This window comes from Cinclus cinclus, chromosome 4 (genome assembly GCF_963662255.1).
Source record: "Cinclus cinclus chromosome 4, bCinCin1.1, whole genome shotgun sequence".
In the NCBI taxonomy this organism is placed as follows: Eukaryota; Metazoa; Chordata; class Aves; order Passeriformes; family Cinclidae; genus Cinclus; species Cinclus cinclus.
The window spans coordinates 45738453-45752515 of NC_085049.1; the positions used below are offsets into that span (position 1 = coordinate 45738453).

General features: G+C 39.7%; 1 protein-coding gene across 1 annotated transcript in view; it reads right to left on the minus strand.

The window, feature by feature from the left end:
- PTPRR (protein tyrosine phosphatase receptor type R) overlaps positions 1 to 14063 on the minus strand; it is a 124211-nt gene that overhangs the window by 18915 nt on the left and 91233 nt on the right. The window contains exons 6-7 of the mRNA XM_062491198.1: positions 11329 to 11515; positions 5782 to 5866 (exon numbers count right to left, since the gene is read on the minus strand). Coding sequence (XP_062347182.1) covers positions 5782 to 5866; positions 11329 to 11515 — 272 coding nt within the window. The remainder of the gene's footprint in view (positions 1 to 5781; positions 5867 to 11328; positions 11516 to 14063) is intronic.

The following is a 14063-nucleotide window of genomic DNA, read 5'->3' on the forward strand; positions in this document are numbered from 1 at the left end:
AAGAAGATAGAAATTAATAAGAAAACCCATAGTTAGAAGATTTCTAAAGAAAATCAAAGACTTCCTGAAGGGAAAAAACCTACCGTTATTTGGGATTGTCAAGCATTAAAGAATTATGTACCAAATTCTTCCCTCTGTAAAGGATCATCACATGTAACTAAGGCACCCCTGTACTGCACAATGCTGGGCTGTGCAGAACCATCTCTGCCAGCGGTGGGCACTGAAGCAACACTGTCAGCCCCAGGCAATGCTCAGTGAGGTCGAGTCTGCCCGTGCTGCTTTTTGAGCTGACCTGCCTAGGCTGTCCTGAAACCTGTGTCCTGTCATTGTACAATGGTTCATAGTTACACCAAGCCCTTTGAACTTGACTTCGGTACTTTTGCCTGAAGCTGTAGTGTTCAGTGACAGCACTGGGCAGTTTGATTTAAATTAAGAAAAGATTCCTCTGTCTGGGATGAAATAAAATATATGCATTTTACAACAATATAAGTTCACTGTAAGGGGCTAGACTAGGTAATCCATATTCTTCCCTTCAGTCCTGTGTCCTCATCTGACACAATTTGTGACCATTCATTTGTACTGGACTGGTGACACAATGCCAAAATACAAGACCATTTTCTTTCACACACTTTTTTCCTTCAGTCTTGGATGCTCTAGAATGGAGTGGGATCAGTTCTATTGAGTAGAGAGCTGGGGATTATTAAATCCCTCCTGGAAAAGAAGATTTTGCTTCTTCATTTGTGAAGATGCAACTCTCCCCTCTCCACCTCCCTCCCATGTAATGCCATTTTGGAATTAAAGCAGTATATTCTCAAATATACAATGTAACAGAAAGGAGGAAGAAGACCAGGAGCCAGATGCCCATGTTGTGGCTTTCTGGGGACACACTTTGGCTTTCTTCAAGCTTTTCCTGTAAAAATGTTCTACCACTAACAAAATTATACAGAAGTATTTCTGTACTGAAAAAAATATCTTCTATTCTGACATTTTGCTTATAGTCAGCAGGGGTTTTTGACAGTATACACACACCTATTAGTTTAGAAATAGCTTCTGGATAGCTCCTTTGCTGAGTGCAAAACTAGGCAACATGTTTAAAGACACACATGTGGGCACTGAGCTGGAAAGAGATAAGAAAACACTGTTTAGTGTGTGGCCCTGCTGTTTACACAAAAAATATATAACTGATATATACATACATATGCTGCAGCAAAGCCTACTAATTTTCAGAGTTGCTTCTGGATTTCTTTTGTGACTTTTCATCTTGTTCCTAAGAACACAGTAAGACCTTTGCAAATCAAAGGAAGAGGAGGGATGATCCCAAACATACTTTATGTCCTTTTCCCACTGGAGGTCACAGGAGCACCTTGGACAGAAGTGGAACCTTTGTAGAACCCAGGATGATGTTTTAATAGTATGTTTCTTAAAATATGCAAATGACTGCATGCCTTCAAAGTCTGCACATGGGAGTCTTACCTTCTGTGGTTAATAGCACCACCTGAACCCTAATTAACTTGTGTTAAAGTACCGTTGTACTAGCTTTTCTAACTTTTTTCACTTAGAGCTTTTTTTTCCACTTAACAATATGAGGACAGGAAACATCTCATTTCTTTTCAGCACAGAGTGGTTATTAGCCATTTCCACAAATGCCTGAGGTTACGTGGCCTTGAAAAAACAACAACGCTTCCTCTAGCTCACACAATGCCTCTGATTCTGGTGTTGCTTGACCCCTACCTCAAAAAACCTCTTCCAAGCAGACTCAACATCCAGTTAAATTGCCATATCTTGAGATAAATCCCTGTTACTAGGGAGCAGCTAAATCAGCTTCACAATTTCTGAGACCGCCTTCCAACTCCAATCAATGAAATAAACACTGCTTCCGAATAGGAATCTTTTATAAATTAACAGTCATGATCACTTATAAAATAGGCAAGTGCTGTAAATTGAGCTTGGAGATGAGGAAAACCTGAGCAATGCTAAAGATCCAGAGCCACTAGGCAATCATCAGGCACAAATGGAAGTCATTAGCTTCCTCCTGAATGACAAATACCTTGGAGGTAAATAATCTTATCCTTAAGGATGGCAAAGTCTTAGAGTCTGAAGCTACAGCAGAAAGACAGATGTTACTGCAAGGTTGAATTAATCAATATCTGAAAATGCACTGGTGCTGCAAAGCACTGATCATTACTAATAAAATATGTCTTCTACAGTTTTAACTGAGGCAAAATAACTGCTGTTTTTTTCCATGTATCTAGGAAGTCTGGAATAGTTCTCTCAGCAGAGTAGAAGGTGCTTCTTCTAACTTCACCTTTAACAAATTAATGTTACAAATTAATGTCCTGAATTTATAACATTAGAGGAATAGAAGGGTGTTAAAGGGACTGTAACTTGCCTCTATGAGAGTGCCTGGTAACAAGGAGACACGCAGGAAACAAGCGGGGTTATATGGAAGCAGTGCTAGACAACCTCCCATCATGCCATGGATACTGGAGGACCATTCACTCCATGAACTCCATTGGTGCTTTCATTTGGGAGCAGAACTGGAGCAAATATTACTGTTTGTGGTCAGGACTGAAGAGTGCAAGGGAGCTCAAAAATTTCAGCATCAAGAGAATGGTTTTCCAGGATCTGTTTATATGCTTTCAGAATAAAGTACTTTGATCATATGATTTAGCTTTCCTCTTGTCTTTAGTGGAACATCAGAGCCAGTGTTAGCACAAGCACTTCAAGCAAAAGCTTGAGGACTTCTGGGTGTGACCTCCTAAGCGGTTCCTGTCTTCATGTTAGTGTGAATCTGCTGTTCTGACCAGGGTGTTTTTCTGCCGATTTTTGACTTGAGGTTAGTCTTCAGAGAGGGATGGGGAATGGTAAACTAATGGATGTGTTGCACATACAAAGATACCCACAGAATAGTATTAAACCACTTGTTCCTTTGTAAACAAAAGTCCATACATACTCTGAAATACCACAGGAATTCTGTTTCTGGTTTGAGATGGAGAAGTCAGACAGGAAGTAGGAAAGATATAGGGCTGAAGAAGTAGCAGGAGATATATGGGAAGATAGCAGGAAGCTGAGGTGCTGCTGCAGGGACATGTAGTGGGGGCTGCAGGAGACAAGCAGGAAAAGGTGAAGATGTGGAGTAAGAGGATGAGGAATGAAAAGCAGGGCTGCTGTTCTGCCAGAGGAATGTGGCTGTGGTGGGAGACTGGGAAATCTGGGTGCAGGATTGGAAACCTGCTCAGAGGGCATGAGAAATACTGTAGACTGGTGGCAGAGGGGGATGCAGCTAAAGATACAGATCAGGGTTTAACAGGAGCTATGGATGAAGTCACAGTCAGGAGGAAGGATGGAGAAACACTGATGTTAAGGAACTGCTTCATCACTCAGCTCTGATCCCACACTGGCCCCTCAGTACCTGAATTAGAATATTATTGTAATGCAAACAACACTTAAAGAACTTAAAGCAGCAGCCTGGTGTTTGCATAAGAACATTGGCTAAGTTATACTGCAACTGAAACATCTGTCACAGAAATGTAACATCTCTTGTACTTTGTGGTTTTCCATATAGAATAATTTTCAATAGGCATAAGTTGTATTTCACATGAGTGTGTCTGGCTGGGTGGTATCTGCTAAAATAAACCTGCCCTCATGCACCCAGTCACGGAATTATCTCTTAGAAAATGAGAATATCCACTGCAGCGTGGAGGGAGGAGCTGGCAGGACTGGGCATTTTTAGGACGTCACTTGTCATCACAGGTGCCCTGATTCAGGAGACGCACCCAGTGCTGGGAATGGAAAAGCTGATGCGGATGTACAAAGGAGTGCGTTGATATAATCTGAGCAGGAAAGCTGTTCTATTTAATCACTCCAATAATTTCCAAACCCTCTTAGACTGGGTGTGGGGTGTGTGAATATTTATTATGAGCATGTGCCTCAATCCTCAAAAATATCTTCTTTGAAAAAAACCGGGTGCTAACACACAACAGATCTGATTTCTGTCAAGGATGGTTACAGATGTCAGTGGGTAGCTGTGGTGCACAGCAGCAGTGTGCTTGGGCTGGAAATGTGCTGTGCAGCTAGCAGCACATCCCAGCTAACTGGAGGTGAAGACAGGCACGCTGGTTCTCAAAGCTTATCAGCATCAAGCACGGCCCAATTCAAAACACATGCTGCAGTGAAATTGGACTCATTGCATTTGCAAGGCATGCTGGAGGTAAAACTGATGGTGACCGGGGCAGCCTGGACATGAGATGCTATGGGAAGGGAGGACTCCTTCCAAAAATCTGCCCATCAAGCAGAAAGGGGGCTGGTGATATCTTGTCTCCACTACAGCAGATGGCAAAAGTCCTGCTGTCATTAAAGGGGTTAGGATTTCACCCTCCTTGTACATCCCGCTGTCACAGGGCCAGACTCTAAGGGACAGTCAATTGTCAGATTGTTGGTATCTAACTTGCATTCTCTTACCTTCTGTCTTTAATTCCCTTCAAAATTTCTTGACAGTACTCAGATGCACACAGCTATTGATTGCAATAGATAAACTAACCTTGAACACAATGAAAATGTTACTGGAGGCTGAAGAGAAGCAAGGCCTCCACACAAACTTCTTCCCCAGCTACATATCACATTTCTGAGATTAAGCCAGAGGCTGAAGGCCATCAGTTTTCATTAGTATGACTTCAAGGCCTTGGTGTGATATGAACAAATTATAATGTTTTCAGGTTTAGTGAGATAAACGTCATAATTTATGTGAATTTGAACAACTAACATATAACAGGCACACAAGGATATTCTACAGATGTTTAGAAAGCAAATTTCTAGTTGATAGGATATGCTGTCATTTTAAAAGTATTCTTCATTCCAAACCTAAGAAAAAGATTTACATTTTTCTGTGGGAATTTTCTGTAATATTTTGAATCACTGAACTTTTTAACTTTGGTGATGTCAAAAATTATAAAAACTCAACTATTCATGTCTATAGTTCATGCAATGTTAAAACTTCTGCAAGCTATTTTGAAACAGAACACAAAACAACATGTTTAATCAAAGAGAAATGGAATATCTCATTATCCAACAGTGAATGTTATGAAAATAGGTGCATTTCAGAGAAACATGTATTTTGAAGGAAAACTATTCCACTGAAAAGTTTTCAATCACATCCAATTATAACAAAGCAATTGTATAAGAATTTAGGCCAATGAAAATACAGAAGCAGTATAGCAAGGCAGCAACAAGTAAAGAGCAATGAAGAGGCAGCACTGCTTCAGGAATGGAAACAGATTTCTGCAAGGAGAGTTTAGTGCGTGCAGATAAAAAGCAATCACCAGAGGACCTTTAAAGATGGAAGCCTTATAGTGACAAGATAGGTTACACCTGCTTTTTGTAGTCTGGGTTTTTTTAGTCCCAAGTATCTTGACCCAACCAGAGGGAATTCAGTAACAGCAAGAGGCTTTGGGCTATGGTGAGGAGCTACTGCAAGGCATGGCAGACCTCATTCTCCCCATCTGCCTGAGCTGCCTTTCAGAGAAAATCAGCTTGAGCCAGGCTTGCCCTTTAGTACATGGCTGGGCTGCTGCCAACCTGTGTACCTACTAAGACATCCAGCGAGAGGTCTGCATTTGCCAGTCCTATAGCACTGGGTTTCTGTTATCTTTTTACATGGATTATAAATACAAGTATGAATGGGTACGCATTAAGCAAATATAAGGACAGTGAGACTTTCACAGCAATACTTTCTCAAAGCAGGACTAAATGTCATAGTAGGAAACCATGGGCTAGCTCACTTACTTGGCAAAATTGTTTTATAGCGGTTTTTAGTTCCATGACTTGGGATGTCAATTTCCTTGGGATCCACAAAATTCATTGGTATTTCCTATAAAAAAAATAAATTAAATCAGACTGATGTTTCCAAAGGAGACATGCAGGAAATTATCACCAGAAGGCCATCTGCTGTTACACAACTGTCTCTTAATATCAAAGTTATTAAGCAAAAAAGTGGTTCCCACCTCAAGCCTGTCAACACCCTTCCTTTAATAAACACAGGGAGTTGCATATTGAAGGGGTGACTTCCAGGGAACACTTTTGATGAATTATTAGGGAAAAAAAAAATAGAAAAAAGTTTTTATGGGATTAGGACCAAAGTGTACTATAGTTCTAGAAAGGTGGAATTCAAAAGTACCGTACCGTGGCAAAAAAGAGCAATACTTCACATAATTGAGGGAGGAATGTTAAAAATAATTAAATATTAATATATGGCAAACTTTTAAAAAATTTTGTGCTAAGCCCTTACCAATGAAATTCAAAGATCCCACTTGCCTTTTATTTAAAATACTAGAACGAAGTGCCTTAGTCTTTTACATTCAGACTCAAAAGTAATAAAAATCTGAAGCTATTTCTGCTGCTTCTCATTTTCATCTTTTAGTGACTGATTTACATTGCAGATGTGCAAGTAACTAATGTGACAGCTTCGTTTACGTTTAAAAAATACACAAATAATAAACTCCTCATAAACTCAAAATTACTGTTTTTCAAACTATTTGTCTGCATGAAAAGTAAAAATTCGCAAAACTTGCATTGAACAAAACGTTTAACTTGATTTAAAGGAGAATATGAACAATTTTGATTTTGAGGTCTTGAAATAATGTTTCTACAGCTGAATAAAACTTTAAAAATGGCAGGATGAAACATGCAGGGGTTGTTTGTTTCTTTCATGATTGTGGGGGATGTTTTACGAACTAAAATAATCTAGCAAAATCACACTAAAAATGCTTCAGTTTGCTCAAATCTTCATTTTTATGTTGATTTTTTTTTTTTTGGCCACCATAATTTAAATAGTCTTAGAGTAAGCTGAATTCGATCTTCAGTAAATTAATACTTCTACTTAAAAGAACAGTTATAACTAGAGACTTGGAAACATCATGCTACCCTAGGACATTTAGCCTAAGAGACAGCGGCATATTACGTAATTGCCTCTGAGAGACACATAGGAACATGAGGAGGATCTGTTGGCTTGCATGACTGGAAAATTTACTTAAGGATTTTCCTCCAAAACGAGTTGGTTTCTACTCTAGAGGTGCAGGCCTGCCCAGTACATTGGCACAGAAGAGATGCATGGTCCCTGTCCTTCAGACACAAGCTCTGGTCCTGCTCAGCATGACCAACCTCTCAAGGGTTTTTTCTTAAAGGAACAAGGATGATACTTCTAACACCTTGTCAAGCATGCACCCAGCAGCAGATTTTTACATGGGTTCACCAAGCAGGGGAAGCTACCCTCTCACTTCACTGCTTGAAGATATGGCAAAGTTAAGTAAAATTTAGATGGCTTATACTGAAATGCTGTGATTCATCTCCACTTCCCAACTTGACTTCCAAACATCTTACTTATGTGAGGTTACATCTGTGCTGATTTTTATTTTTCTACCTTTTCTGCTTTATGCCCATTAATTTTGTGGACCTTCTTTATTCTTCCCTTCTCCCTCACTCAGTTCCTTCCTTGATCTCTTCTTGGTTTTCAGCTGGCTTCTCAAAAGAATGACTTGCTGTGTCAGGCCAGCCAAAGCGTTGCTGCTAAGACACACCTTCCTTGCAGGTACTCCACCCAGTCCTATTTCAGATCACTGTACTGCCATCTGTATGATGACTGTCTTAAGTTCAGGATCTTCTCACTTCTAAGACTTCATTCTTGCATAAACCTTGTCCCCACTACCTCAGGTCAAACCATCTCACCTCTGTCCTGCATCTAATGCTGCTTCCTCATCTACAAAACTACAAAATGAGCTCATACCCTTCTCACATTCACTTCTGACTTCTACCACTTCCCAATGGTGAGCTCTGTCTGAGACTCTTACCCTTGGCCCTTGCGCTCTGAATTGTTCCAACTGGCTGACCTAGAGCTTCCCTAGCTCAATTGTGGCTTAGCACAAACACCACCAGTACATGGCCTCTGAAAGGTTTTTGTGCTAAACTAAGCACCAAGAGAGAGAGTAAGACACTAAGCTTGTGCTTAATGGGCTCTCTGTCTGTCAACTAGAGACTGGAAAAAGATGCATGAGGAAGAGTCCTCTGCCTGCCCAAGAGATGGTGGTTGGTGAGAGTCTTCCAGATGCCTGGCTGTCTCCCTTACTATGCCTGCTGGAATTTTTAAATAGTTCATCGTTTGGTGAGTTTCTGACAGATGCAAAACTGCCACCAAGTTGAAAAAAGAAACACATTTCTTTGGGCCAATGGGGACCATTAATAACATTAATCACTTACATCCTGTAAACACTTTCTAATCAGTGGTCTCCTCCCAGTAGTAAGTACTTGTGAGTCCAAGGGCACAGACAGAAATCTGACAATACACCGTGGATCACAGCCACAGACAAGTCACTTATTCTGAAACTGGCTGTGAGAAAAAAGAGATTATTCCAGAAAAAAAAAAAAAAAAGATCAGGATAATATGGTGATAACATTCCTGCTAACAGGGGAGCAAATAAGCCCAGCAGACTGCAAATAGCAGGAACATGTACAAACTAGTATACAAACTCTGTATGTATATAGGCTATATATATATATATAATTGTTTTATTAAACACATATATTTTATTAAATAATTGCAAATAATGCATAAGCTGCACACATTCCCATGCTCAGTCACTTGCATGCAATTATAGATGCATATGCACACTGTTCATGGGTCGGTTCCCCTCTCTGAGTGATACTTTCTAATAGCAGCTATTCTGGCTCACATTAGGTCTTAAATGATGTCCATACACTTGAAGAGTTATGATTTGGATATCTGAAAGCATTCAAGAAAACATGGCAAAATTTAGGAAAATTCAGGCAGGTAGTCATGATACTAACCCCTCCATTTTTATGAGGACCTAATTTTTTAGTTTTAACGATCAGGCACTTTTCCATGCAGGACTGTATTTCTTGACATTCTGGTGTTTTGGGAATGAATTTTATGTTCCGTCACAAACTTCAGATATTCTATCCTTTGAAGAGTAGCACCTCAGGCTACTAAAGAAATCATATATGCTGGCCAAATTGTGTTTCCTCCTCTTTGCAAATCAGGTATATATATATATATATATATATATACATATATATATATATATATATATATATACACACACCCTTTAATTAAGTAATGTCCCTTTAACTGTTGACAAAAAAATGAAGAACTAAAAATAATCTAAAACCACTCATGTTTTCATTTTCCACTGAAAACTTTGAACATTTCGCCACTTTTTTCACATCTGGAAGCTTTTCATGAGAGCTAATAGTTCTAGTGTCCAGAAGACTGTCTTACTGTATTTCTTTAGCTAGTTAAGATAAGCTGTGTGAGCAGAATGGATGAGGCATATATACTGCGTTCTTCGCATGCCTCAAGTTCCTACTTAAGCTATTATCTGTGGCAAGGAACATAGTAAACAGATATTGTTCAACAGATTCATCTTAAAACACATTTTTTAAAATGGTTTAAAAACAGAATAGACAAGTCATGACATTTTCAACAAAATTCTGTGAAAACACTGAATGGCCAAAGTCATGTTGTGCCCCCCTGAGGGACATATGAAATGTGACTCTGTCTCCCCAGAGCTGTGCACAACTGCTGTGTGAGATGATTCGGGTAAACAGGATTCTATGAGGTGCCAATTTGTCTGTACAAACTGTCTCCTAACATGGGGGGCTTAAGCATGATGAAGTTATTCCTTCTGACTTTCCTGCATAAGCAGCAGAATGGCAGAGAACCTATGGCATAACTGGTGATAGAAGTATGTTGGATGACTGTAACTTTTTCTGTGTACACTGCCTGTCCAAATTTTGGTAGAAAAACTGAGGGATTTACTTTTCTTAAGCAAATTACTTTTACTATAAACCTTGGATTTTAAATGTAATTATAAGGGCTGCTCCATAGGATGCAATTATTCATAATGAAGAGCTATTTTTAGACTAAGATGGCACTCATCATCTACTGATTCACATGCACAAATTGGAAACAAAATGAAACCTAAGGGATCATGTGCTGCGGCATGTTTAATTTAAATTCCTTCCAGTTTCTCTGATTTAGATATCAGATTTCTAGACATACAGTTCTCTGGGTCAGTTCTGGAACTCTGCTGAAAAACTGCTACCTCTGGCCCTCTGACTCCTCAGCTGCTGAAGCACAGCTGCTATATTACATCTCTTCAGTTAATACACCAGTAAGTGAATATATGGACTCCTTTAGGATTCCTGGGTGACTACTAGCTTATTTTTATTAATTTTGTTGATTTGTTATAGAATCCCTTCCACTAATGCTTCAATATCAAACAGAACCTCTAGTGATCTGCTTGAACCTACCCCTGGCACAGATGTAGGAAATTTCCTAAGTTCTTCCAGGGTCATTGCAGATGCAAATAATGGAGTCACTTCTCGCCTACTGGTTCAGCTTCCCCAAAGCACTTTTCTACCATTTGGATCATCAACTGACCATTGTAGTCTTTAGTAAGCTTCGTAGTTTTGATCTGTTTAAACATGGAGTTAGGATTTTTAAAAATTCAAAACCTTTTTTTGCCCTGCTTCACTCAGCTTTCACATTCAAGTGGAATCAGTTTATGCTCTTTTGTTTTTCCCTTGTAAAAAGTGTCTCCTTTTTTCTGCCAGCTTTTTTCATTTACGTGTTTTGCAATATCAGACTTTTTCAGGTCTTCCTAAAGTAATGTGTTGTAATGTGTTTTCCCTGACTGAGATTTTCTGCTCTTTTTTCCACCTGGACAATTTCTTCATTTTAGATTCTTACCCTTTTTACTAATAAATACTTGTAACTTGTAAGACACTTCAGGGTTTTTTGTCTTGAGTATATAAGGCTGCTGTGTGGCATGCTTGTTAAATGTATTTTGAACCTTGGGAAGAAAGTCCCTTTTGGACAGGGACTGTGGGTGTCCCTATCTGCTCAAAAAAAATATATTTTACAGTGACTAAAAGTTTAGTGCTCAAATTGCAAACAAACATGGTATTTACATGGGAATAACCAAAATTTCCAATCATTACTGTGTTTTCATCACAGCCTTCATGATCTCTTTGAAACTGTTATAGTGTTACAGTTCTGACTGTTTGCACTGTAGCTCTATTATAATATTTAGCTCATTTATGATGGGACTTCAAACCAAGAAGAATCTGTATTATCCATGACTGATTTATCTGTCCTTAGTGCGCAAACATAAAACCCCACCTTGAAACTATCTAATCTGCCCTTTGGAAATGATTTGTACCTTAACATTAAAGTGTTGCCCAATTATTTTTTCCCCACAGTTTTTGTTATGTCATTTGTGTTAAAAATCCTCATTTCAAGCATGTTGTTAAACTTACCATGAATTCTGTTTGAAGTAGATGAGAACATGCAACTGCATCTCGAAGCTGCTGCCGTGTCAGGACGCGGCCAGCTGACTGCAGGTATTCCATCGCTACTTTTTCTCGTGGGGTTGGCACAGTGACGAAAGGTTCAACACTTCCCAAGCTGCTCATATCCAAAGTCAGTGAGACATTGGATCCTCGTCTGCATTAGAAAATAATTCAAATGGTTATACAAGTTGTGTTACTGAAAATCCCATACTCATGACGCTGATCCTCAGTTATTTACGCACCCTGACTTTCCCTACAGTCACTAGTGGACTTGGGCATGCAAAGACTACAAGATTAGTTTCACTGGTACCACTGAGCAGATGGAAAATCAAGTACAGCCTACTTCTTCAATCTAACAACCAATCTGCAAGAATGTGTGGTGGGGGCAACTATCTGAATTATTCTTAGAAGTAGAAACAGCTCCCTATATGCTACTTTATTGTTATGAATGTCAAATGCAAAAGCAGTATCTTAGCAAGGAAGAAATATTTCACAGAAAAAAAGCACAGGGGATTTATTTCTAACTGATACATGTAGAAATGTGAAATAAATTCACAGTTATGTCAGGTTCATGTTTAAGAATTTGCTGAAATTAAATATACATAACGGAGCAAGAAAATTTGATGAAAACAGCTGAAATAAGTGAAAGGCAGTATAAACGTTGTGACTATCAAAACAGTAGACAATGTCTCATGTTAGGGAGAAGGGAAGGCAGAGGGAATAAACCACACTAAATGATCTGTGTCTGAGGAGATCATAGACTTAAAAGGGGATATTTGGAAATGCCAAACATCTCCTGTAGGACTATAAAATTCATAACATTTCCATTTCTACAGGAAAATAAAGTTGGATTCAGTAAGAACTTTGAGCCATGAAAATACAAATAGACTCCACTTGTATAGGGCTTGGTACGAACCCTATTAGTTTTGGGGCTTTCTCAGAACAACACTTAAGAAAACTGGCTTTTTTTGTATTTTCAACCCATCAATCAAATATTATCTACTTGACCGTTAACTTTAGGCATAACGATTGCAAAAAATCCATGGTCTGCAAATTGTGATGACTAAACACAAATTTATAGGCATTTATCAAAGTTTTTGTGTTTACTAAGCAGCAATCAATCCTATAAGACTCACAGATTCAGCTCACTGAACTGGACTACAGATGCCCAGCTTAGTTAACATTTACCAAGCAGTTATGCACGTACAGAGGTATGAGAACACCAGTTTGATTCCGAACTCTGCACTTCATTGACTCTCCATTAAGTTGTGCTTACAAGGAAGGTCTTTGAACTCTTGGTTACTCTATCATCCTTGGATAGACACAAACATAATATAAGATTATCTCAAGTCTCTCCTAATAGTCATTCTGCCAGATCGGTATACAGCTCTATGTCTTGCCCATTTGTAAATCCCATATGCCAATGATTAACCATGTACTGGATAATCTATTATCCAGTGATTCTAGTTTTTCTGCTGAAATTCTGCATGGTTGTGTGCATTTCTCATCTGCAGGAGAACTGCTGGGAGAGTGTGACTGCACACCTCTCTGAACACTGGATGTTAAGATACAACTGTCCCTTTCACAGTAATACCACATATTATTATAAATATAATACAGACATCATCTGATAGTATCTGTGAGATAAGTGCTACTAATGTTAGGGGAATTCTTTCCTCTATAAACTCACGGAATCATTAAGATTGGAAAATACCTCCAAGACCAGTGAGCCCAACCTTTGATTGAGTACCACCATGCCAACTAAACCACAGCACTAAGTACCATGTCCCATTGTTTCTTGAACACTTACAGGGATGGTAAGTCCACCACCTCCCTGGAAAGCCCATTTCAATTCCAATTCCAATTCCAAACCCTTTCAGCAAAACAACTTTCCCTAACTTCCACCCTGAGTCTCCCCTGGTGCAGCTTGAAGCCCCTTGTCTGTTGCTGACAGCTTGGGAGAAAAGGTTGACCCCCTCTCAGGTTGTTGTAGAGAGCAATAAGGTCACTTCTGACCTTTTCTCCAGGCTAAAGTTCCCCAGCTGCCTCATCAGCCTTTCAAAGGACTTGTGCTCCTTCCCCAGCTCCATTACCCTTCTCTGGACATGCTCCAGCACCTCAATGCCGTTCTTGTAGTGAGAGGCCCAGAACTGGACACAGAACTCAAGGTGTGGCCTCACCAGTGCTGAGTGAAGAGGGACAGTCACTGCCCTGATTCTGCTGACCACACTATTCCTGACACAGACCGGGATGCCATTGGCCTTCTTGGCCAGATGGGTGCATGTTGGATCATGTTCAGATCCCATTGATCAGCACCCTCATGTCCTCAAGCACTGGGCAGCTTCCTAGCTACTTTTCCCCCAGCTGATGCATGGGGTTTTTGTGACCCAAACACAGGACCTGGAACTTCACCTCGTTGAACCTCATACACATCAGCAGATGCTTCAGTAATTTTATTTTAAATTAAGCAACTTCTATCATGTCAGTCTACATGAATAGAAATTACTCCAGTCACTCACCTGTCACTCAGTGAAGCACAAAGTAATCATATACAAGAGACAAGATCACCTAGTGGAATAGGTGAGACTCATATTGTGTCACTTGGTTCACAAGCTATTTCAGCTTAGGTGATGGGTGGGTGGCAGCAAGAGGTTTGGTGCCCAGGCCTGCAGATGGTAACTGTCAGTCAGCTGCCTTCAGGG